Raw genomic sequence first — 25,028 nt, 5'->3', positions numbered from 1 at the left:
CAAAGGTCACTTCTGCACCACCCAACCGCACCACACTTTACTTTAATGCCTACCAGCTCCCTTCGTGCGGAGGGAGCTGGTAGGAACGTTGGGTTGCTCGGTCAATGGCCAGGGTCAACGGTGGCGTGGTGTATTCCGCAAATATTGCCGACTGTGAGGGCGGGCACAAGCCGGCGTGAGTAGGTTAAACGTTGAGTTTTATAAGGGCACCACGGGGTGATCAGCCCCTCCCCACCCAGCCCCACCCCCCACCCAGCCCCTCCCTCCCCACCCACCCAGCCCCTCCCTCCCCACCCACCCAGCCCCTCCCTCCCCACCCACCCAGCCCCTCCCTCCCCACCCACCCAGCCCCTCCCTCCCCACCCACCCAGCCCCTCCCTCCCCACCCAGCCCCTCCCTGCACGACGGACGGACACAATAATCCCCTGTGGGCTGATGTAACCAGGAGGTTCCTACCAGTAATATTAATTTATACTGGAGGCACACAATGCGCTATGAAGCTCCTTTTCACAGATGTCCAAGTAGGGGCGGATAGGAACGTTATAAAAATAACACAAAAACACGATAGTGTTCAGGATGCTCACCGATCATGGCCTGGATGCAGTTGCGCACGAGCACGGGCAAGAAGCCGTGGTAGGAGGCGGCGCCCGTGCAGTCGATGATGCTGCTCAGCTTGGGCGTGCGCTCCAGGTGCACGATGGACGTGAGTGTGCGCAGCGACGCTGCCTTTATGTCCTGCGTGTGTGGTCGCAGCAAACACGGATTGAGCACCGCACAAATACGCACGCACACATGCACAAACATGCACACAAGCCGATACATGCGCACACACATGTCCACAACCACCATTCACCAGCAAGCGAAGGCGACATTACCATAGCGCTTGTGCCAGGGCAAGTGCATTTTGAGATACACTCACAAATGCATACAAATACATGTGCAGATATACCGAGAGACAAGCATACAACAACCTCCTTTCGTGACTAAGTGGTGGCGACGACAATCACACACACACGCAGACAAACTATAAGAGACTGTTGGGCCAAGTGCAGTAAACGAGCACTCACAGAGACGCACATGGGCAGACACCCAGAGACAAGCACATGCGGCAGCCCCATCATATATCATCAACATCACGATGAAGCGAGTAAAATGAGTGCGGATTAAAAGAGACTGCACCACTTTCTGCGATGTCAACAGAGGTTGCCGTACATTCCCCTTCTAAAAGAAAGCCTGTGGCCCTGCCATAGTAACGCCTAAATTGTAGACATGTGGGTGCTACCAAGTCATGTGGTAGATTACTATTTCCTTACACTGCCTCTGACACACTGATAAAAAAAGCACCAACATATGTTCGAAAGACCAAGGAAACAAGTTGACATTTTGTATTGTAATGGGATCCACAAACCTGGCCCAACAACATGAGCTACGAGCCCAGAAAACACATCTGTTGTGTTCGTGGTAACACATTCCTGCGGACGGAGCTGGTAGGAACGTTGGGTTGCTCGGTCAATGGCCAGGGTCAACGGCGGCGTGGTGTTTTCCCCCCCCCACCCTCCCCTCTCCACCCAGCCTCACCCCTCCCATTTTTGGATGCACGACAGACGGACACAATAATCCCCTGTGGGCTGGTGGAACCAGGTGGTTCCTACCAGTAAAATGCAGTAGACAAACCGTGCCAATGTAGCTCAGGCCTGTAGCAATGGCCATTCTCATTTGGTTTCCTCGCCCCGCGCAGATTAAAGGATCTCGCCTGCTTCGTGTTTTTTATTTGCACCAACAGTCGCAGGAGCGCAGCGGTTGTGCGTGCACCGAGCTCAGAACCCGGCAACCCGAGTTCGATTCCCGCTCACGAATAAAATAAGTGGCGAGTAACTGAACCTCTCCTGGGCCTCCCCTAGGTCGACTCGGCCTTAAAAAAGTACTTGGCCAAGCCTACTAAAAGTCGATTTGAAAGTTTATTCTGGCCACACCACCACCGTGTCGTGCCGGCCTAAATAGGTACTCGCTAACAGCACTCGCACCAACAGCCTGTGTGGGCTACACGGCACGGGGAAGGTTTCAATCGGAATCGCTTCCATTAAACGCTCGACTGTGGTTAAGAGATGGGCTTCAAAGACATAACACAGGGGAGGTTCCCCCCTCCCCCAAGGCTGACCGTGCGATGCCACAAGCTCACCATGAGGTGCTTGTCCGGGATCTGCAACAGGTCGACCAACTCCTCGATGAGTCCGTTGTACAGGATGCTGTTGGTGGACTCCTGCAGAGCGTTTGAGTAGACTGCACGAGAAACAGACAGTGAGCAGGTCTCCGCGATGAGGTCAAAGACATAACTCTCAGCCAATAGTCTTCCTTAATGTTACGCATGCAGGAAAAGTAACTTAAAGTTGTCCAAAAAAATAATTTTCCCAACGACGTCGTTTGTTACGATTAATATGTCGTGTACATTTTTCTCCAAATCCTTCATGTAATTTGGTGGAATCGTTCACGTGCGGTTTAATTGTGCTTAAAACTTAATTCGTAAATGTTTATCCTGTTCGTGAGCAGGATAAAAATGTTGGAAGGATATATTCGTAATATTTATCCACGATTGAATAAACAGCACTTATTATTTAAACAAAACAGTGAATGTATAAACTCATTGAACGGAATCGCTACCAAATATTTTCCCCCCCAACTTAACAGGAGAAACAAAGTAACTTAAGCGCAGTGAAATTGAATGCACGGCCAATGTAAACAGACACTGCAGAAATGGCTTATGATGCATTGTGAATCTGCAGAAATTATGTTTCGTATTAAAGAGACAGATGTTGGGGTTGGAGGGGGGGGACGACATGTCACGTCCTGTTGAGAATTGACAAAATTCATGGGCTGCGACAGATCTCTTACAGGTACAATTCAGCAGCAGATAACGTTTCACATTTTATGTTTTGGCTTTGACATGGGTGGCACCGACTGGACTCACACCTGTCAATTACATTGCCAAGGGGTCTTTAAAGCGAAGTCTGCACGATGGAAATGGCTTACATCAACGCACATTTATTCTCGTTATCGTGAGTAACCTTTGGCCACTTTTGCGTCTCTCAGCGGTTACCAATCAATTAACCACCGCAGCACGACCACCGTTGGATTACTGTATTCTCCTGAAAACAAGATGCTCCGGGAAGTAACACGCACCTCTAACTTGTGCTCGGTGTCAATGAAGCGAAAGAAAAACCGGAATATTCGAAGCACAGACACCTGTTGCTTAACACAAAGGGGGAAACCGTGCACCTCACAAAACCAGAGAATACGGGCGACACCTTGACCGTCCTACGGCCCCCACAGATCCAACTTGAGCGAACCATAATTAACATTTGTAAGGCGCATTTCATCCGTAGATCCCAACGCGCCATGTACGGAGAGCAGTTGTACGGCAATTCCCGTGGGCTACACGGTCCACGCGAGGACCACACCTGTTGCAGTGTTTCCCGAGGGCATGCTTTTTGCCACTGGGAGAGGTAATAACAGAATAGGTGATAAAAGGGGGAAAAAAAAGGGGGGGCTTTGGCAGTCCGAGGTGTTAAGCCATTCCACCCCGCTGGTGCGGTGTCGATCCATCACCGCTGCATTTGCAGCCGCTGGTGCGTGCCGTGGCGCGCGCTACGCACCCAGGATGGAGATGGCGTGCAGTCGCGCCTGAACAGCCTGCAGACGTTTCTTGTGGTTGGAGAAGCCGTGCGCGAGTCTCACGTGTGTGAAGAGCAGCATCTGGGGGACGGCACGGACGCAGGGAATAAACACGCAAATAACACCCCACCATAATAAAGCGCCCCCCTCCAGCCCCGTCCGCCCGCACCCACCACAACACGCGGGCCATCGCGATACTATTGTGGGTCGTTTGGAATAAGCGGTAGAACACTCTTGCCCGACCGCCCCACCCCCACAGAGCCGGTTTGTACCGTCACGAAAACACGGGGCCCGCTTACTCGCCCATGCTGCGTTCACATTGCACTTAACAGTTGCTGCAGGGCGCCTCGAATTGTTCCGTGTGGGGCGCGCTAGAAATATTAAGTGGTGATGATCGCCCCACCCGTGCCACCGGCTGTTTGCCCCATTGTTGGTGATGGAGACATCACCAGGCTCTTGCAAAAGAAAAAGCTAAATCCACTAACAGACAAAAATAAGCATTCTTCTTGAAGTCAGTGTAGGTTACATCCTTCCCCTGCTCAAGTCTGAGCCCAATGTCTTCCCCTTCGCTTCTGGCTATGACTGTGGATTTCTCTTTCACTCGCTCTGAATTGTCTTCATTTGCACGTCTACAAAAATGTCATCTCAAAACGTCTTCTGGCCTGTCCATTCCTAAAACTTCCCTGAATATGTACAGCATCTTGACATTTAGTGACATTTATAGATATTGTCTTTATAAATTAAAAGTGTACTGTGTGAATTTGGCAGAGTCCACGAACCGTAGAAAATATTGGTGCAAAGCAACATTTTTGGAGTATGATCATACTTAAAAATGTATACACTTAAGCCAGTTCACTGCCAACACTGTCAGCACAACGTCGGGCGTAGTGTGAATTCAGACGCTGTCTTTCCGACAGACCTGTTCTTCACCTGAGGACGGCTGCTTGCGTTGTGGCCGAAACGTCGTGAGAATTATTTTATTATGTTTTATTTTTTATTATTTTATTACTTCCCTTCTACGTGACTTTACCGAAAAAACCAAGAAGATGATCATACTTATACGGATATACGTGATTTAAATGATGCTCAACCGAGTTAAAAAGATTATCACACAGCTACTTTATTGGGCAAATAACGAACTTAGAACGAGAGATTTACCACCTCAAGAGCTATCAACAACTGATATGGCGGGTTTTACCTCATGGCAGTAAAGCAAGTTCCCAATGACACATCTGTCAGGTCATGTTGAGCGTTATACTGGTAGGAACCTCCTGGTTACACCAGCCCACAGGGGATTATTGTGTCCATCCATCGTGCAGGGAGGGGCTGGGTGGGGAGAGTAGGGTGGGGAGGGGCTGGGTGGGGAGGGTGGGAGGGGCTGGGTGCGGAGGGGCTGGGTGGGGAGGGAGGGAGGGGCTGGGTGGGGAGGGAGGGGCTATGTGGGGAGGGGAGGGGCTGGTCACCCCGTGGTGCCCTTATAAAACTCAACGTTTAACCTACTCACGCCGGCTTGTGCCCGCCCTCACAGTCAGGCATATTTGCGGAATACACCACGCCGCCGTTGACCCTGGCCATTGACCGAGCAACCCAACGTTCCTACCAGCTCCCTCCGCAGGAATGTGTTCCCCCTCCTGTGCGTGGAGAGTTTTCTATGGGGACTGTGGTTTTCTTTACACTTGCAAAACACTGCTTAAAAGATATTGGCCAAAACCCCCCTCCTGCTAATTAAAAAAGTAAAAAAAATAAAAGTGATGTTCTCCAGGGTAAGTCATGGGCGCCTGAAGGCTCATAGCTGACGACCGCATTAACTCGGGGGGTGTATTTTACAACCCATTAACAACAATATCTGCGATTTAACCGTGTGGAACCTGTCCAGTGGGGCAACACCGGCTGGCAATAGAAGCCAAATGAAAGAGAACTGCCAGTTTTCGTTTCCTTATAATAACTTGTGCAATGGATAACGCCCGCAAGCCCACCTGCCACCTAACCGATCCACCGTACTTTTGGAAGTAAAATTGCAATGTTGCATTTAGGCTAAGTATGGGGTAAATCAAAACTGTACAAAAAATATATTAAAAACTATTGAGATGATAAACACAATGTGATCTGGTGACAATTTATTCATCTTCTGGGAAGCGACTCATTGAAGCTCCAGCAGAAATATCAATGGAATGCTCGACGGTTACACTCAGCCAATCATCCCCATGAGGACGATAAAACAAGTAATACTTGGTGGGAAGTCAAAACTGGTCATCCTATATCGTACGTGGCACTGTAATCACATCACAATCTGTAATCAAAAGGTTGATAGTACACTCAGCCCATCATCCCTGGTGGGTTGATAAAGTGAAAACCACTTTGTGGGAAGTCAACAGTGGTCATCCCTTCGAGCGTCGTCGCCATGAGATGGATTGCCCGTACACTCGCTCGCATTTATGCAACGCAACCAAATCGCCACGTTAGGACTTACATGTTTGATCTATCCACCCTGAAGGCAAGCGGCAAAGACTCGACTGTCTAAACAAGTTTTACCAGTTGTCGCCACGGAGATCATTAAAACGACACCATTAAAAGCACCGTACTTGATGCAATCATCCTCACCACGCTCCAAAAGCTGATAACTCGGTCACAATTCTGACAACTGCTTTGTCGACATGTACCGAGTGCAGAATTAAATAACTGCTTGCTTATAAAAAAAAAACCTTTACTCGAGGCAAGCGTAGAAGAGTAGGCCAAATACCCTCAATAGGGGTTTCTAGACTTCTCTCTAATTAAGGCTCCGAACCATCTGAATGTGAAAGTGTCGCTTTTGCTCTGCATTGACATCAGCCATACAAAATAAGTGGTGGCTCTGAGCTAGCAATCGCAATGGCTGCTGAACATTTAACTTTTACAAGGCACCCGAAGAATAAAACACAACAAGCAACATCATCACTCAGCTCAACACTGGCTCCAACAATGTTTGGTGAACCCTTACAAAAAACTAACAATGGGCTGCTCCGTAGACAATGCCCACATCTGTGTGAAGGCCTTTATGAAGTGCACCTGCAGGCTGTAACTGTCCAGGGATATTCCATTCACCGCAGGGGGGGGGGGGGTGTTCAGTATAGTGCAGCTCTTTCAACAGCCACAGCTGATAACGTCCGATGGTTAAACATTGATTGTAAATGCATCTCTTTACCCAGGAAAGACTTCCCGAGTGTGAAAAACACCAACAGATGTTATTTCACAGTCACTCAATACTAACGTTCACAGCTAAAATGTATTACCTGCTTGTCCTTTGGTATGCCATGCATCTTGGTCAAAGATTCCATGATTTCTGAAGGAATTTCTGAAATCTGTAAAAAAAAAAGACGGGGCAAAATGATAAATAAATAAAACTACAGAGAAAACCCAACCCAAAGCAAACAGCAGTAAACACAGTGTCACATATTGCAGCATGAGGCCAGACCACAGTTCACAACAGCAGATTACTTCAACAGTGTCTAATATAGCTATTATTGTATATTTTTAAAAAAACGACACGTATCCCCCCCCCCCTGCCACCAACACTTGCTGACTGTTGGCGTGAATGTTGTAAGCGAGCACCTGTTGGGTGATGTGTTGCAAGCGTCATACGCTCGGTCGGGAATTATTTTTTCCCCCGATCGCGCCAACGTTGGCACGTTGCACGAAGCCGAATCTCCCTAGGGGTGGGGGGCCCAGGACTACAGGGTGTCGCTAGCACTCACCACCGATGTTATCCGTAAGCGGGAATCTAACTTGGATTGCCGAATTCGTAGCGCGCTAACCACTGTGCGCCACTGCTCCCCCCGTACAGAGGCAGGAGAGTTGTTAAGCTAACAACACAACCGCACACAAAACTGGTGGCCTGTAAATTCTGGGCCACGAGAGATCAACACAAGTGACTGAACTTCTAGCCTGTTATCACAAACAAAGATGGAAAAAGACCAGCTGTGAAGCGCTCCCCATTACCTTGTCCAGCTGCTCGATGTGAATGTAGTGCAGAGTATTGTTTGGAGAACCCTAACAGAAAAAAAAGTTAATACATATTAACCGTTTAGTAACCAACACCAAATGGATGCCCGTCACTTTCAAGTCAAGTTTACGATGCTTAAGCATGTGAGAGCTCAAGACACAAGGTTGAGCCTTCTTTACAAGAGACATTTGGGTCACCAAGATTACAAAAGCAATAATATAAAAACAAATCATTAAGCAAATAGCAATCAGTTCAAAAACCATCGTTACAGAAAAAAAACGAAAACAAGTGCACAAACAAAATACTGAATCAAATACATGACCAGGACAAAATATATTTAAAACTAATTTGCATCAAAATGAAGTTACATTGCCAACTATGATTTAAACTTTCAACTGGTTTCATATTCATCATCTTATTTATCTTTTAGCTGCCCGAGTGGCTTTGCAGTTAACAACTTTTGACTTGTAAATCAGAAGCATGCGGAGTTTAAATCCAGGTCAAGCGTTGACTTGGCACATCACTCCTACGGAGCAGTCAAAACGTGTCATCAACAGCGGCTGTCCTGTGAATGAACTCGCCACATTACCGCGTGGGTTTGCGTATGTACCTATATGTATGTTCAACTTATTTCGCACAGTACGTAGCCAACCGTGCTAATCGGAAGTGCAGGGGGAAGGACAAGAAACTGAACAAAAAAGCTGTTCTAAAGAAAAGAGTTTTTTTTTATCTCAATCATTTAAAAGTGACAGCTCTAGGGCCACCGTTCAGTCTCCTTTTGAGCGATTCACCACCCTGATATTGTATCGTCGATGATTTACCCACCCCCCCACCCCCCGTTGTATTAATTACCTTCTTGTCAGTTTTTCCTTCGGGTCCCAGTTCGGTGTAGAACTCAAAATGCAGTGTAGTGGCACTCGGAGGGTATTTCTGAAAAGAGAAATAATCAATCAGATTATGTATTCATCATAATCGAATGACCTCAGGGAAAGATTCTGTGTATACTTCAGGTTGATACCTCACATTAGAGGAATGCACATCCCCCCCCCCTTCCCACGAACTTTAAAGCAAAAGTTGGGCGTGCGTCTTACTTATTTTGCGAAGCGTCTCCCAATCCAGAGAATATGGTAACAGGTGTTAATGACTGAAAATCTGTTTTTTTATTGGCAGCGGTGCTTAGCTTGGCATATCACAATTCACCGAGGAGGCCCTCATCCAGCAGTGGACTGATAAAGGGGCTGTCAATATAAACCGCACGTCAAGGGTTCAACTGACCCGCCTCAACCGCTGAAGGCTGCGACAACTTTTACTTCATCAAATCATGACCCCAAATAACCGAGGGTGGATCATCGAATTGGCGGCGGGTGAATCGTCACATGACTGGCGGTTGGTGTTGGCCTTGCCGCGGCGAGACTCACAGACAGGGGCAGGTCCTGACAGCATTCCGCCAAGCCAAAGCCATTCTCCTTGCCGCCCCAGCTCTGTGAAAGGCAACAAACGCGGCGGCGGTGACGACAACGTCAGAACCCGTTGAGCCGCGGGATTGTTTCATTGATGCAATACAGGACAAGACGATTCCGGTTCGTAAAGCATCTACAGTGAAGCAAAGGAGACGATGGTATCGTAAAGTGTAAAAGGCACCGATGGCACTTTAGAGTAATAACAGACACAGGCAGTGCGCAGACAAAGGGGTCTTGTGCCTGGACTTTACATGACTTAATGGGATGCCTCGATTTATGTCGAAGAAAGCAAAAACATGAAGGGGGGGAGTGCGAAATGAGGTGGATATCCGAGTGCCCTGAAATAAAGCCACGCATACGAGGGGATAACATTCATCCCATGTTCGTGTTAAAATATCAAGGGGGGAAAAAAAGTACAGCCGTGCAATTACTTGCTTGCACCACTGTGGGCAGAAAGGCGTCCACGAGTTAACTACAAAATAAATTTATGTAATTGTTGTTGTGTGATCGTGACAGGGAGGGGGGAACGCAAAGCTGACCTCAATCCATTTAAATCTTTAATCGAAACACTCGTAAAACATCCCTATCACAGCTCAAGTGCTTTCTACACGAACTGGCGGTGTTCCCTGCTCAATAATGTACGTCCGAGTGTGACGTGCATTGCATGGATGCAAACTGTACAAGTTAAACATTCAAAACGTTCGTAACAGGCGTCATTACCGTACAAGATTTTTCCATTTCAAGGGATATTCGCAGGTGAAATATATTTCATAAATAATAAATAAGCAGACCTCGGCTAGGTGCTGCAGACGCGCCAGCAGCGGCGTGCGCTTGTCAGACCCGAGGCGGGTGATGTAGTTGGACCGCTTGCTGAACACGTACAGCAGGTTCAGCACCGCCAACACCACTTGCATATCCGACGAGGCCAGCAGCGTCGTCAGGTGCTGAGAACAAGAACATCATCATCGTTGTCGTCATCGTCGCCAAGTTTCGAAAGATGCCTGTCCAACGTTACGGCATCCTGGCCCTGACGGACGACGCATGCTCTCCCGGGCAGAGTTGCGGGTGTGTTCTAATCCGGGAGGTGTGCGCGCGAAAGACTAGATTCGTGCAACCTTATCAGGACACAGTACACACATTTTAAGCACATCTTACTTTGCGGAGTGTCTGATAATCCAAATAATATGTAAACACTTCCGAGGGCATACGCATGTTCGAAAGCGTAACAACTCATGGATATGCATGATTTTTATCTCTTGTTTTTGTTAGGTTGTTATTTTTATGCATGTTGAAATTCTTTCGCGCCAACCGTGCTCACACAGCTCCTTTTACTTTTTATATAAACACCAGGGTGGTTTCACACAGGCTTCAATTCAAATCTCCCTCCCAACTTCCTCCTCTCACCCCCCACCCAAACATTTTCCACATCTTTGGGCCCACTCACTTCAAATATATCCCACAAACAGCCCTTTCCCCTTCCGTCCCCATAGCCACCTTCTCCGTTATCTGTGGCCCCACTCCCTCTGATCAATCACCACGCAGATCCATCTCGTTATTTCTGCATTTTACCCCCCCCCACTCTCACTCGATCTATCCTCCCCACAGCCCCTCCCCAGTCCCCAAAGCTCCTGTCTTTTTAAATCCTTTATATCAAGTTCACTTGCTTGCGCGCTTACGACCGTGCAAATCTTTCGGTCGTTTTTTAACCTACTTCCCGTGATCCAATCGAGCTGACATTTTGCACACAGACTCGTTGTGCGTGACAATTTATTCACGTGAAAAATTTTTTTCCCTAAATTTTACACTTTTTAGGAAAAAATAAATTATATTTAATTACCAATTGCTTAATGGTGGCAGGCAATCATCTGACCCATAGGTGGCAGCCATCTCAAGCCAGAGGACGAGAGGACTCTAGCCACCACGCATATAAAGTATTTATAGTGAAAAACTTAGTTTTACGGGTTAATTTTTTGGAAATCATACGCGTATTTCCCATTGAGTAAAGCCCATTTAAGCTAAGAAGCTCTTTATCAAGGGCTACTCGGCAGGCAGGCAACATCAAAGCACTCCACAATTATAGATTTAAAAAAATAACTTAATAAACCCAATCATATTGTCAAATTACATTTGCGCTTAAACCTCGGCGGTTTAAACAAGAGAGTCAGAACCCAAACATTTCAACCACTGCGTCCTCCACGAATGGAATTTGAAAAACTCACCTCGATGGAGCTGTAGAGGTGGCGCGAGAAGCTGTACTCAATGAGCAGCGCGGTGAAGTTGAGCGTGGAGAGCAGCAGCGCCTTCAGCTGCTTGTTGCCCGGCTGGTCGCACACCAGCAGCCACGACGTGGCCTCCACCGTGCCGCACGCCTCCGCCAGGATCCCGTCGAAGCGGTCCAGGAGGTCCACCCAGTGGTACAGCTCGCACTGCACAACGCCCGAGGGTTGCGATTACCACGGTTACAGCGTCGTCATGGCGACGCTCGAGCCCGTATTTAAGGAACGCGGCGATAATTCGCCCCCCCCCCACTCCCAAGCCATCGCGAAAAGTCGATGGTCTTCCTTTAGGGGCGGCGGTTCAATTCGACCGTTTCATTTTCCCCTTAATCGGGGTGCGTGTTTTTTGTGAACTTCTCAACATTCGTATAATAACAATAATACTTTTAAAAAGTGCCAGTTTTTAGTATTGGGGACCCCTAATGGCAGCTTGTCTGTTGACCTAATACTGTGAAAGCGACTGTGAAAGTGACGGCTGCAATGTAGTAGGAGTTATTAAAAGACTGAACACGTGTATCTATGAGACTGGTGGCAAAAAACACGTAGAGGATTTGAATTAAAATGCCATTTTTCTCCTCGTGATTCGACCCGTGTACGGCGAGAGTAGCAATCCATTTGAAATCAATTAATGTGCCCATTATATACATATTCTCTTCAGTCCATGAAACACAGCAGGAGCTTGTGCCACCTTTATTTGCCAAGGGTTTGACCGTTAGCAATTCAATTCAATACGGGCATTAAAAGTTGATTAACATGTAATAACATTTTCACAGTGGTTATCAAAGCCAACGATTACGTGAATGTCATCATCAGTCATTGTCAATCCACTGTTGGATGAAGGGAGTCATTTTTTTAAATACAAGTTTCCCCACATTAGGTGCTACCAGCAAGCTCGATATGTAGTGTGGTCCATTGACTGGGAAAAACTCTTGCTGAGCATCAAATCGTTTGTCACGAAGACATCCTTGAGTTATTTAGCATTTTCCTTGGTTAAAATTTTACTCAATGGCCAATCATCCAAAGCAGGACCCCCCCAACCTAAAAAACAGTCTTGAGACTCGGAGGATTTGACAAATGACATGAATATTGTGAAATGGAGAAACTCACGAGTGCCTGGGGAAAACACCCATGCATATGAGTGGGCAGCACTCGTGTATATAACACTTCAGACAAGTCAGCAGTCTACTTCCTGTACTCCATACCCCCCTTGATCTCGAGGATGCATCTGAAAACTCACGAAATCATTTTCGATACTATTTCATCTCACCGTCTTTGACCAAATTAGCATGATATTTTAATGATTAATGTGGAAGAAACCCCATGTGCATGCGACGCCCACAGATGGGCGTCGCATGCACATGCCGCGATCATCCCTAACTTAATAATAAATCTCGCCCAGCGTTGCTGTTTTGCTTTTTGGTACCATTTATTTTTAATGCACGGTATCTTGTCCTGCGAGCGATCGATAACACATGGAGAGGGGTGGTAGTGGGGGGGCAGACGGCGGGGGAAGGCCTGCACCAGGTATCACTTTCAAAATACACTCGCAGTTCAACCCAATGTCTCAAGTTACGTCCCGATTGCACGGGTAAACAGAGTGCTGAAAGGACATTATGACGGCACTAAATAAAATATTCATCTTACAGTTAATGATTAAATAATTGGAGAGCTACTAGCGATGACGAAATGTGCAATTAGTTTTGCAACCATCAGTTGCTAACTCTGGATCACAGCAATGGTAATTATCAACGAGTGTTTTATTGGGTTGTGAAGTGGTGGAGTTTTTTTTACGATTCGGCAGAACTGGCCAAGAATCCGGAGCACGCTCGTGCATCACAAAGGGATGAGGATTCTGTATCGACGGCTTGTGGGGGAGACGGGGGGGGGCTGGTGGGTTTCAGACGCCGTTGAACAAAAAAATCTACAAACTGCTGTGATGGAAGCGTGCACTGTGCACCAATTTAAATACATCCAAGTAGCACACGGCTGGTAACCCTGCACTCTGGAGAAATTTGTGAAACTCCCAAACTTGCCAGGCTGTGAAGTTCCCAATATATTGCGGTACAGCTTTTGGGGTTTGTAAAGCAATCTGTGATGAAGAGTGTTGAGTGTTATCACCCCTCTACGAGTGGAGGGTTTCTCTCTGGGTACACCAGATTCCTCTCACGTGTGAAAAACACTTGTTAGAAAAGGGGATTCAGAATCTAGAAGGGATTCAGAATCTTTATTTATACTACAGGAATCCGATGAGCTATAAAGTAGAGGCGGATCAGAAAGTTACCACAACAAACAATACGAAAAGATGATAGGAATACGAAGTAGTCATACCTCGGTAGACGACCGCTTTGGAATACGTCGAATTTGGTATATGTCGTGTTTTGACGAGAGAGAAATGTCTTGGGATACGACGGGCTTACTAGAACTTGTATGGGTCGGGGATGAGTCACCGCATACCCGCGTAGACCCCGTTCACGACTCCTCCCCTTCCTCACCACCATCCTCGTAGGCTATCAACTCCTCTCAGCAAGGTAAAGTGATGTTAAATTGTATTTTTTATTAAAATTTATTGTAATTTATTTATGCATTTATTTTAATTAATGTATGCATTTTAGTAATAAGTAGTGTCTAAATTATTTTATACAACCCCATTAATGTATAATATGCCACAAAAAATGTCATTTCTTATACTCTGGAACGGATTATTTCCTTTCCCTTTATTTCTTATGGGGAAAATTCGTTTGGTCTACGTCATTTTCGGTATAAGTTTTACCTTCTGGAACGAATTAACGACGTATACCGAGGTACCACTGCATAAGAGGAAATGTAAGCACATCACAAAAACATATCCATGTTAATTTTACCAGGTGAAGCCCACTGAGCTATTAGCTTCTTGTTCAGAAGCGACTTTGCCACAAATGGTCAGACATCCCGATGCAACATGCTACACAAATTCTTGGAGACCCAGTGAGGCCTTTACAGAGGCAGCTGAATTACATTACATCTTACTGTGCATATTCTCAACCGACTACGGGGACCTCGCGTCCATCAGCAAGCAATCGAAACAATGCAGCCACTGTTATCGGTGACGCAAAAAGATTTCTTACAACCGTGGATTTCTTGGGGAAGACCGGGGGGGGGGGGGGGATAGTTACATTTAATATCTAGCTCCAACAAAAGACCTTTTTGTGGTGAGGTTCGAGGGAGGGCAGGCACCAAATCGAGTCTGTCACACAAGATCTCATCTCACCAATCCTCAAATCCCTCCCGCCGCCTCCCAACTCAATACAGAATCAATTATTGGATATGCCTCCGTGTTTACTTTCCAATACCTCACGGAAACACCCAGTTAACCTCTTCCAAGCCGACGGAGAACGCTTCTTTCTCCACTGCTGTCACGACCGTGTCTTGGAAGAAGAACAATAATAATAGTACTACCCTATAATTTCACAGACAAGCCAAAGTGTCGCGACTTTATCAGAAGGATCCTTCGATAAGAATGTGGACAAACACATTTAGGGTGGTAGGTAACCATTGTACCCCAACAAAACGCCGACATATCCATTGCTGTCCTGCAATCTTCCAACCCCAGTTCGATTTCCCACCCTGCAGTGGTCATCCGCACGGCGTCTTTTGGCTAACCATCGAACAAAGACGGTCCCTGCATCGCGCGCTTTCAGATGATCTTCTGCAGCAGAGCCCCAGGAAGCCACTGGAGCTATGCACTTTTAAATCTAGATTTAAAACGCATATCACTAGAAATACTTTTTGTGTTTAGTTTGTTGTACTTCCCCCGCACCTCCGATTCGCAAGGTTTTCTACGTACGGTGCGAAAGAATTTCAACATACAGTAAAGCCTTGGATTGCGAGTAACTTGGTCTGCGAGTGTTTTTGCAAGAAAAGCTAATTTTTTTTATAAATATTAATTTGATAAACGAGCGAGGTCTTGCAATACGAGTAGTACGTGTATACGCTTTGTCTGCCGAGCGTCACGTGATCACAACTGATATTCGAGTGTTTTGATATACGAGTGCTTTGGATTACAAACACGTTTCCGGGACGAATTATGCTCGCAATCCAAGGTTTTACTGTACATCACTAGCGACTTCCAGGTTCAAGACTTGACACGTTTCTCCTTTGCCCTTGACCAATGATTTCACCCTCTCACCACCTCCACACCCTCCGACCTCCATCCCAATCACCAGTCACCTCCTTCCTCCAATTGTCTCAACTACTCCACGCACGACATTTAGAGGATAACAAGCCCATGGTACGTCGTGCAAGGAAGAAGTGAATCCTGGGCAAAGATGAGTGGCAAGTAGCAAGTACACAGTGCCCGTCTCAAAACAGTCTCAGCACAACAATTCCCACGCCCGTAGGGAATTGCAAATGTAATTACTACGATTGGCGCAATATAACTGAATACTAATTGTAAATGTGGGTTTATTCTCCAACATACCAGTGTGCTGAAGTAGTAACTACTTGGCACGTTTTGATTACAAGACAAACCTTACTAATTGGCTGTCTGAGGTGGTGGGTTAATGAGAAATTTATAATTATGCGATCTAGCCCAAAAATAAACCCCTTTATTATGAATACTGGTTGCAAAAGCCTACGTGTTCAACAATACTAGACAATTTTAAATTTCACAATATGACGATTAATGTGGATCTTATAGCGCAATATATGTCGCAGTATAGGCATTTCACAGCAACCCTAGTAATGCGTAGGAATATTCATGGTGGTGCATATAAAAAAAACAAATACAGCAGTGTGTCTGTACCTTTCCAAAGTTCCATGTCTTGATTTTCTGCAGCTCCTGCAGCAGCTGCTTGTCTCCACATGCCTTCAGCTTCTCAATGAGGGCCCGGCAGTCTGTCGGCTGTGGGGGGGGGGGCACATGGCACCGTCGTTAGGCAAGATTCATCATCAGCTGGTCCCGTGGCAGTGGCGCGGCATTACCAGCGAAACATCCGCCCACTTGCGAATCGCTCCACGTTAAGACGGCGGAACAGATTTCTCGCATGTCGAGGCATATCCTTTCAGCATTGGTTGTTGCTTTGGGCAAACCCATGGTTTTTTGGGCAAGCCTGTGATCAATTTGGCCAGATTTCTTTTGGATGGCAACACAACTTACACCTTCGACTCAAGTGTCCTTCAAAATTGGAAATTTCCATTTTTGCGAGTGATGTGACTTGGCAGGAAAGATATCACCACTGCAAATTGTGCGACTCGCAATTGATGGCTACAGTTCCTTCAAATAATGTTGATATCTCTCATACTCTTGCCGATAAACAACTCGGCTCAGCTCACTTTAACCGGTCGAGATGCTAGCGACACCGCACGTCTCTTTTGCAATGTTGGCCTGAGAAAACAAAGTGACGAGAACCAAAATTGCAAAAGTGCCTCTGCGTTGGCTACGAAACGAGCAAGACGCAAGCAAATCCAACGTTTCCATCGATTAGCACCGTCATCAGCACCTCTGGCGAACGTTTCAAACGGGCTTCAGCTTTGATCGATCAAACTCCTGCGGGCCGGTCCCGCGAGGACGGATGGTACCCACTCCGACACGTGGCCGATAACAGGTGCGAGCGTACAAGCGGCAACATTGCTCGGAACCCATTTCGTACTTTTGCTGTTTTGCGACAGGAGCATGCTGGCTGACAGAGTTGTGTTTATGGTAAATGAAGCTCTCTCTGCGAGGGGGGGGGGGAGTGATCGCCTCGCTGTTATGATGCAGTAGCAAGAAATGTCAGATTTTATTGCCTTGGACAATCTCTCCCCCCTTCGCCTGCAAATTGCCATTTAAATTATACACATCGGAGTAAATACCGCGGCCGCCAACGGCAAGTTCAACAGTTACCGGGATTCAAACGTATTTAATATGATCAAGACAATTATGTTTTTTTACGGTAAAAGGCAATTCCTTCCCAGGTCACGTTAACAGGCAAATACAAAAGCCGCGCTGCAAACGATGGAAACCATTCAGGAATAAAACCTTGAGCACGAGTTACTGGTATTTGTCCACCTCTCAAAACACCATCTCGCGCGCACACTTTGGTTTGTTCATTCCTGCTCTTGCGAAGGTTAGTAATAAACCGGTTTCTCATAGTGGTCTACAATATCTATCAGACGCCATTCGCCCAACTGTAGGCAAAAAATACAAGAGAGCGGGGCGTTTATGTAGCATATCTCCCAAGGGGCCGGCAATGCAGCGCGGGCGCGACACGCCATGCAGCGTGGCGCTCTCACCGATAGTTTACCATGTAAATGGGCCCTTAAACGGCCCGGCGATCCATCGCGAGAAAACAGAGAGCTAGCAATCGGCGGCACGGCGGATTTATCGTACAGTGCCGGCACCGCCATATTAACAGCCGGTGTGCAGAGCCTGAAACTGCCGAGCACAAGTATGCCACACCAGCCCGCACATGGCAAGCACAGGCCGAATGAAATAACCTCATCAATAACCCTACCACATTCATCACCATCGCTGCCTTACAACAGAAAAAAATATATACACAATAGGCTATATAGAAATAGAGGGCAGGGAGATTGGATAACTTGATGGAAGCGGATTGCACTCCACAATGTGGGGCCCTGAGAAAACTGGGAGGTTTTAATAAAGTTAATCAGTTGAATCGATGCAAGAGCAGTGTCAACCAAATGCTTGTTAAGTAACAAAAAATATAGAAGGGTTTGGGACAGCACAGACCACTTATGGCTCCAGAGTGGTGGTGCAGCGAAAAAAAAAAAACCCGACTGAGAGGACGACCACATGTGAGATGGGGCTGTTGAATCGGCTCGCTGTACTGGGTGCTACATGGATTGTTGCATCGCAGGTCTGCGAGAGATGGCGATGCACAGCAGTAGACTGATCATGGTTCACGATAATAACAATCTTTATTTACAGGGCGCCTTTCATACCACTAAATTCAAGGCCACTTTACACATGTTAAAATAAACATTTCCAAAGAAAACTGTTGTAAAAACTCATAAAATTATATGTAAGGAAAACTTAACGCGGTAAAATAATCATGAGATGCCAGAATACAATCAGAAGGCTCAATTATAGAATTAGATTTTCCGACTCGTTTACCGCAACATTTAAACATATAAAGCGCTACTGCAAAACTCTATCAAAGGAAAGAGGCGCACTTATGCAAGGCCCTTCATTACGCTTTACACATTACTATGTTACTGGACGTCCGGACCGTGGGTCCACACACGCCACTCTCGCCGCACGAACGATACATTAAACACAAGCAGCGGGAGTTGAGAAGGCTTGCCGCAAATATTTTAATCCGATGTTATTTTTACGGTCGTGGCTCAACAACACAAGAGAATGTATTTCTCAGGTTTGCTTTACTGCTGACGTGCCTATGCATGACATCGCCCTATTAACGCAATAGCTGTTTAAGGGAAATATATGTTACACATCGACTCGAGTACGATTGGGAAAACGAGCACCTTGTTGTTTACAATCTTTGACAGAGCAAAAAAAAATCTGCCACACTGCATTGGCGGTGGGTGCGCACAAGCAGAAAAATAACGCAAACTCACATTGGTCAAGAATGCTGCCCCAATAGGGAAAAATTATATAACAGGCGAAATGTCAGGAAATGGTCCTTCTCTGCTGTATAAAAGATTAACGTCGCTATTACACAACAATCTGACCACTTGCTTCATCTGGGTGTTGTGTTATTGTGAGAGAGCACAGCAGGATGCGTGGGGTCGACGTGCCCCCAACCCCACATGCCACGAGTAACCCATCGCGAAAACATTCACCGTGGAAACGTAGAGAAGGCCGAGATTGCCTTCCCTTTTAGTTACAAACATATCATTAACTACGCAACAATTAACCACCCGCCCAACCACGGTTCAACAATCTCTACCAAAAGTCAGCGCCAGCATTGTATTGTCGTCTCTGTATTGTTTGTCGTTTGTCATTCGATGAGCCTAGATGTAAGGTTTGCATATAATCTGCATAAATTGTAGTCGACTCTTAAGCAAACATTTCAATGCAACGATTTGAATCGATGGACAGTCACGTGTCCACTTCAACACGAGAACACTTGGGAAATAATCTCTCAATCGCCAACTTCATTCCCATCTCTGCTTCATTCATTATTTTCTCCTGCTGCCCGTTGATCGATTATGTTCTCTACAAACTGCCGCAGTGACCCGACAACTCCGTAGCCAAGCGCTTCATTTATCCGCACTGCGATCCAACGAGGGTTGTTAATTGCCATTTTTTGCGTTATTGATAATTGCACACAAAAATCTATCATAAATGTGGTGCCTAGCGAGCACCCCGCCAGCCGATGCCTTACGATGGGCTGCCGCAGATCAATCACAAATGCAGTGTGTGATTTGAAAGTTCACGCGGGGTGCCAATCACTTTCATCATTCCTAAGATGGATTCCGATACTTTTTCAATTAACAATAGATTCCCAAAGCGATAATCAAAGGATCAATTAATATACTTATCTAGTTGTCACACACCTCACTCACTCTCTCCCTGTATCCGGTAATGCAAACACAGCACCCAGGTGTCAAAGGTGTCGCAACCACACGGGTGCCACAAGCCGGCGTCGGGCCAGACTCACCGCTTCTGTGGGCGTCTTCTTCAGCTTGGTCCGATCCACCTTCATTTTTCTTTCCTCTTTTCTCTCGTTAGTTTGGACGATCCAACTCTTTTTTTAACAATTCTGCAAAGCAAACAGAAAAAAACCAACAGCAGAGTTTAAGATAATGGGATTTTAAATTACCCACGACCCTCCAGTGGGCTTAGCTCAATCGGCGCAGGTAAATCTACCATTTAAACGCTGTTACTATCGCGAACCCGACACGGTCGTGTGCACAGGCATTCATTGCAGTGCTCGATTCAACGAATACATTACATTTAATGTAAATGTGCAGTTGTTAATATCTTAGTTAAACATGGGTGCGTAAGTTTAGCGTTTGTGTTAATCTAACGAGGGTTTACATTTTCAGCCTGTGTGGACAGCAACAATGCTTAAATTTTAAAGAATGCGAACAGTTCATGCACAGTTCTTCCCCTTTCAATCTACTGCTGGATGAGGTCCAACCCAAGTGGGTCACAGAGGTTATTGGACCATACTTTAGCACGTCCCATTAATTGGTTTCATTTCACATGATACAAGCCAACGCACCGAGTGGTACTTTGTCAAATATATTGACGAAAGGTGCTGCCTTGGAAGTGGTGCACAAGCACCAATAAGAACTCAACATTTTTCGTGAACAAAACTGCCGAACAAGAAAGTAAAATAAATAAGCTAACTCTACGGCAGTGGCCCTTCTTCAGTGCAATTACCGAGCCCATTTAGTTGAAACATTTGCCTATGAATGTTTCTATTGTTAGGCGATGTTAATGACGAATGTGGGGAGTATTCTCAATTAAAATGTCCTATCACTCGGGCCACGACGCAAAACAGGAGCCGACTCACTTTGCTCAGCATGCACAATTAACATCGGCACGTGGACTATTCATTATGTAAAAACAGACAATACTTCATCAGCACGGCGACAAACCCATTGATAAAATATCAACACGTCGTGCCGTGACACAAACGCTTCCATTAAAAAAAATTTACACTTTAACGAGGGCGGCAAGTGACTACTGTCAACAGTGGCTGGCTTCAGGCCCAATCAAACCAAGGGCACACACACAGTCAAGAATGTTGATGCCATTTTGAAAACAGCTCATCCAGCAGTGCTGGTGTGAATGATTAGACTGAGCCAATGTTCCACCCTTGACTACGCCAGGTGAGGCTAGCGAACAAGCAACGCTCTAGTCGTTACAAATGGCACAAGGTAGGGCAACATCCAGAAGCAAATGTAAAGTGTATATGTGTTGTGTACACGTGGCTTCAATCAACTGCACAAGCAGATATACATGTTTACAAATACACGCATTAAGCAAAGGCAGTCTCGATGTGTACTTCTAATCCTGCCAAGCTTTTCAGTTTTGGTTAACAGGCCAAATTTGCTTATTTTATCAAAACACAAGGCTAAAGGAGGTTACGTTTACAGCAGGGAGATAACCCTGGCCATACAAAGCCCGTTAAACAATAAAATGGGTTATGGCTATTTCGATAAAATTGTGGTTATTGCATAAGACACCTTAGTTTATGTTTTCCCCTGAATGAAACATAACGTGTTTCTCATACAACTAGCTACTAATGTTAATTCTGACAAGCACGTGGCTAAACCATGACAGATTCATGGCTGTAACCCAAGTCCAGACCATGACATCGGCTCAACTGTAATAGGGCTTTAGGTGGGCCTATGCCTCTTCCTAACCCAAACACCAGCAGAACACAAATCTAAAACAACATAACATGCATAAATGTAGCCCTAGCTTTTAAAAATATTTATAAAGGCTAAACAGTCATGTTACGTCTGGAAATGTCACTGAATGGTATTAGCAAAACACAAGGCCAAACTGCATTAGGACTATAGCGAGGTCTTACCCTAACAACACAACACAAGCCTAAACCAACGCAAGAGACAAATGTAGTCTGAGACCATGACAGCACATTAGGCCAAATTTGGTTTGGCCTAATGATGCCTTGGTCTGACACTGGCGATGTTTATCAGCTCAAGACAAGGCGAAACTGGGTCAAGGCCACGAAAGGGACTAACACCATCACCAGCAAAACACGTGCCTAAACCAAAATGTGAGTCACAGATGCATCCAGAAACTATGAAAACAGCACAAAGCTCGGCTAAACAGAGCTTGCGTTATGCCTGAACCTGCCACTGACAGTGACACCAAACGCGAGGCTAAGACTGGGAAAAACCCTTACATCAGCACAACACAAGGGTATACCAATGTAATGTGTTTTTTGCACATGACGATGAAAGAAAAACACACGAGGTTAAAAACAGCTACGGTTATGTTTGCCTGGATCTACCACTTACATCAGCTCAAATAGAGGCTCAACTTGGTTTCATAGTTTATGCTTATGGCTGGGCCTCATCACAAGAGTATAGCAACAAAGCTAACCAATGTACAGTATTGGTATGACTACGTATAGGCTTAGCCAAGACCATATCAACCATCTGACACAAGGCTAAACTTAACAATGTTTTTACCCGAGTGTGTTTGGAGTTTGGGCTATGGCTGGGCCTGACCATCACTATAACACGAGCACAACACAAATATCAAACCAATGTAGTGTCACGGATGGAAGCCTAAACAAGCCCAAGACGAAACTAACTGAATGTGTTTACCTGTGTCTAACCATATCAGCCAAACACGACGTTGTTAATGGTTTATGGTATGGGGCTATGGTTGGGCCTAGTCCTGACATAAACACAGGGCCAACAAAGGCCTATCCGAATGAGGAATAATAATCCTAACACTAGCCCCGATGACGAATACAGCCTAATAATAAACAGTGCTATGGTTATACCCGATTATGACATCAACCCAAAACAAAGTGTATGCGGTTCACGGCTTTGGTTGGGGCCTGGTCCTGACACCATAACACAAACCCAGTGAAAATACGAACCAAATTATGAATCGTGGCCTAAACACCTGCTACGAAGATGATGAAAATAGTCAAATAACGAGTGCGATGGTTACACCGCATAAACCTATACCTGACCGATTACATCACCGCAGCACTCGGGCTTTGGTGAGGCCTTAGTCCTAAACCCGAGCACAATAGGCTCCCCCCCGTACGTCAGACCAATGCCGCAACTTTAACCTCAAATGTGAAATTAGCACAACAATGAGCGGGTGGCTGTGGCTATTATATACCTGGATGCAGCGGACACTAACATCTACTTAACACACGAGGCTCATTGATCTGGTTTATGGTCGTAGGGTGACGGCTGGGCCTTGGTGCTATCACCGTAACACAATCTCAACAAAGGCCTAACCGAATGGCGAATAGCCGTACAACAAAAAAAACCATCTCCGATGGCAAATATAGCACGAGACTAACCAGTTACTAATATCCGTGTAAGACTAACCGATGATGACATTATCTCAACACGAAGCTAAACTCGATTGGAGGCGGCGGGGCCTGTGGGTCCGTCACGAACCTCCCCGTCACCGGCTCAGGCGGAGTAAAAAGGCGCCGAAAGTCTCCGGGGTGGCAGGAAGGGCAGCGCGGCTAATTAACTCGTTAATTAAACGAAGCAGCTCCTGTGCATCTAATTAAAGGGGAGACGCCACTGAGAACTCGACAACGACGTGAATCCGGGTGGTGGTGGAGGTGTACGAGTGTAGGCCTCGTCATCTTCGCTTAAACCCATCACAAGCGACAAACACAAAAAGTTTAAAAAGACGTGACCGCTTAAAGCGTGCGTAGTTGTATTATAAAACGTGCAACAAACCCCCGCACCACCAGTATCACCACCACCCAAGTATAAACGTTAAACTACTTGGGATAAATCTCCGAAAGAAATTAAACGCCGCTCGGCGTCACTACCGAGGTCAGCGGCGGCGGCGGCAAAGCACCCGAACCGCGCGATTCGTGCGATCAGCTAAAGCCGGCGGCAGAAACGCCGCACGAGGGTTGCTAAACACCCCTAAACATCAACACCAGCACGGCGGTGCATGCCGTGCACTTTATAAAAAATATTTGTAAGAAAAAAAGGGTAATATTTTAGAATGAGAATGCTAACCGGGTTGATTTACTAAGCGCGGGGGGGGAAGAAAGCCTCGGCCTAGCCTAGCGGCCTCTACCGCCCCCAGCGCCCCCCAGGCCGCCTCAAGACGCCCACCTCGACCCCCCCCCCCCGTCCACGACCTCGCACCTCAACGCCGCCTCCAATCCCACACAAACCATTCAACCAAACAACAACAAACCACAGCGGTACAAAAAAAAAACCCTCTCCCCACACACACACACAAACCGAATGTAGACGTGAAATAAACACCGCGAGAAGCAATTCAACGTCGGCGCGGCGGAGCGAGGGCCGCGCGCGAAAAATGGCGTCGGCCACGGGGGGAGGAGGAGGAGGACCCCGACCCGGAGAGACAAAACGAATCTCCCCCCCACCCCCTTAGCGAGCGAGACACAGAGACCCCCCCCTCGATTATTCAGTGGGGGGCTTGATTATCTCTCGAGAGAGGTTCCTGTAAAAGCAATGTGTAAGTCGCACTAGCATGGAGGGAGGGGGGGAGCCGTGGTTGGTGGTGGTGGTGGAGCCGCAACTCGCCTGGACGCGCGCGGTCGCCGCCATGTTTCCCCGCGTTAACACGCGCGGGGTGCCCGGATTGGAGGCGGTGGTGCCAGGGCAGAGGTAGAAAAAACCTCCTACGGGTGGGTGCGTGGGGGGGGGGCACCCCTTGTCAATGCTGCAGTAGCCAATCGGGTTCGAGATTGTGTGGGGGGGAGGAGGGTGGTAAGGGGAGGGGCGAGTTCGCTGTTAACAGCGATGTCATGAATCCGCGACAGAACGAATTATGTATTATGTTAATGTTTTATATTATGCTAATGGTTATGTTATGCTAATGTTGTATATTATGTTAATGTACTATATTGTAATAATTTATGTATGTGAAGATGATGGTTTTTATTATGTTATTGGTTTATATTATATTAATTATTTTATTTTGATTTAAAGCTTTAATGACTGCAGGGATTCATATTCTTGGTTCTTTCGGTA

At 46.5% G+C, this 25,028-nt stretch overlaps 1 protein-coding gene across 14 annotated transcripts in view; it reads right to left on the bottom strand.

The window, feature by feature from the left end:
• The window catches only part of HUWE1 (HECT, UBA and WWE domain containing E3 ubiquitin protein ligase 1), a 95,178-nt gene extending 70,530 nt beyond the window's left edge, over positions 1 to 24,648 (bottom strand). For 12 of the 14 annotated variants that reach the window (XM_078876536.1, XM_078876544.1, XM_078876543.1 and 9 more), the window contains exons 1-12: positions 24,579 to 24,648; positions 19,988 to 20,089; positions 16,165 to 16,263; positions 11,328 to 11,534; positions 9,900 to 10,052; positions 9,067 to 9,129; positions 8,501 to 8,578; positions 7,645 to 7,695; positions 6,939 to 7,007; positions 3,651 to 3,750; positions 2,180 to 2,280; positions 585 to 735 (exon numbers count right to left, since the gene is read on the bottom strand). In XM_078876536.1, coding sequence (XP_078732662.1) covers positions 585 to 735; positions 2,180 to 2,280; positions 3,651 to 3,750; positions 6,939 to 7,007; positions 7,645 to 7,695; positions 8,501 to 8,578; positions 9,067 to 9,129; positions 9,900 to 10,052; positions 11,328 to 11,534; positions 16,165 to 16,263; positions 19,988 to 20,032 — 1,117 coding nt within the window. In that variant the 5' untranslated portion in view covers positions 20,033 to 20,089; positions 24,579 to 24,648. Of the gene's footprint in view, positions 1 to 584; positions 736 to 2,179; positions 2,281 to 3,650; positions 3,751 to 6,938; positions 7,008 to 7,644; positions 7,696 to 8,500; positions 8,579 to 9,066; positions 9,130 to 9,899; positions 10,053 to 11,327; positions 11,535 to 16,164; positions 16,264 to 19,987; positions 20,090 to 24,296; positions 24,367 to 24,521 lie in introns of those variants that run through there. The other 2 variants (XM_078876538.1, XM_078876537.1) reach the window with 2 other exon arrangements.
• Positions 24,649 to 25,028: the final 380 nt, after the last annotated feature.

This window comes from Lampetra fluviatilis, chromosome 44 (genome assembly GCF_964198595.1).
Source record: "Lampetra fluviatilis chromosome 44, kcLamFluv1.1, whole genome shotgun sequence".
Lineage (NCBI taxonomy): Eukaryota > Metazoa > Chordata > Hyperoartia > Petromyzontiformes > Petromyzontidae > Lampetra > Lampetra fluviatilis.
The sequence above is the reverse complement of the archived record's forward strand: the minus strand, read 5'-3'. Positions and strand labels throughout refer to the sequence as shown.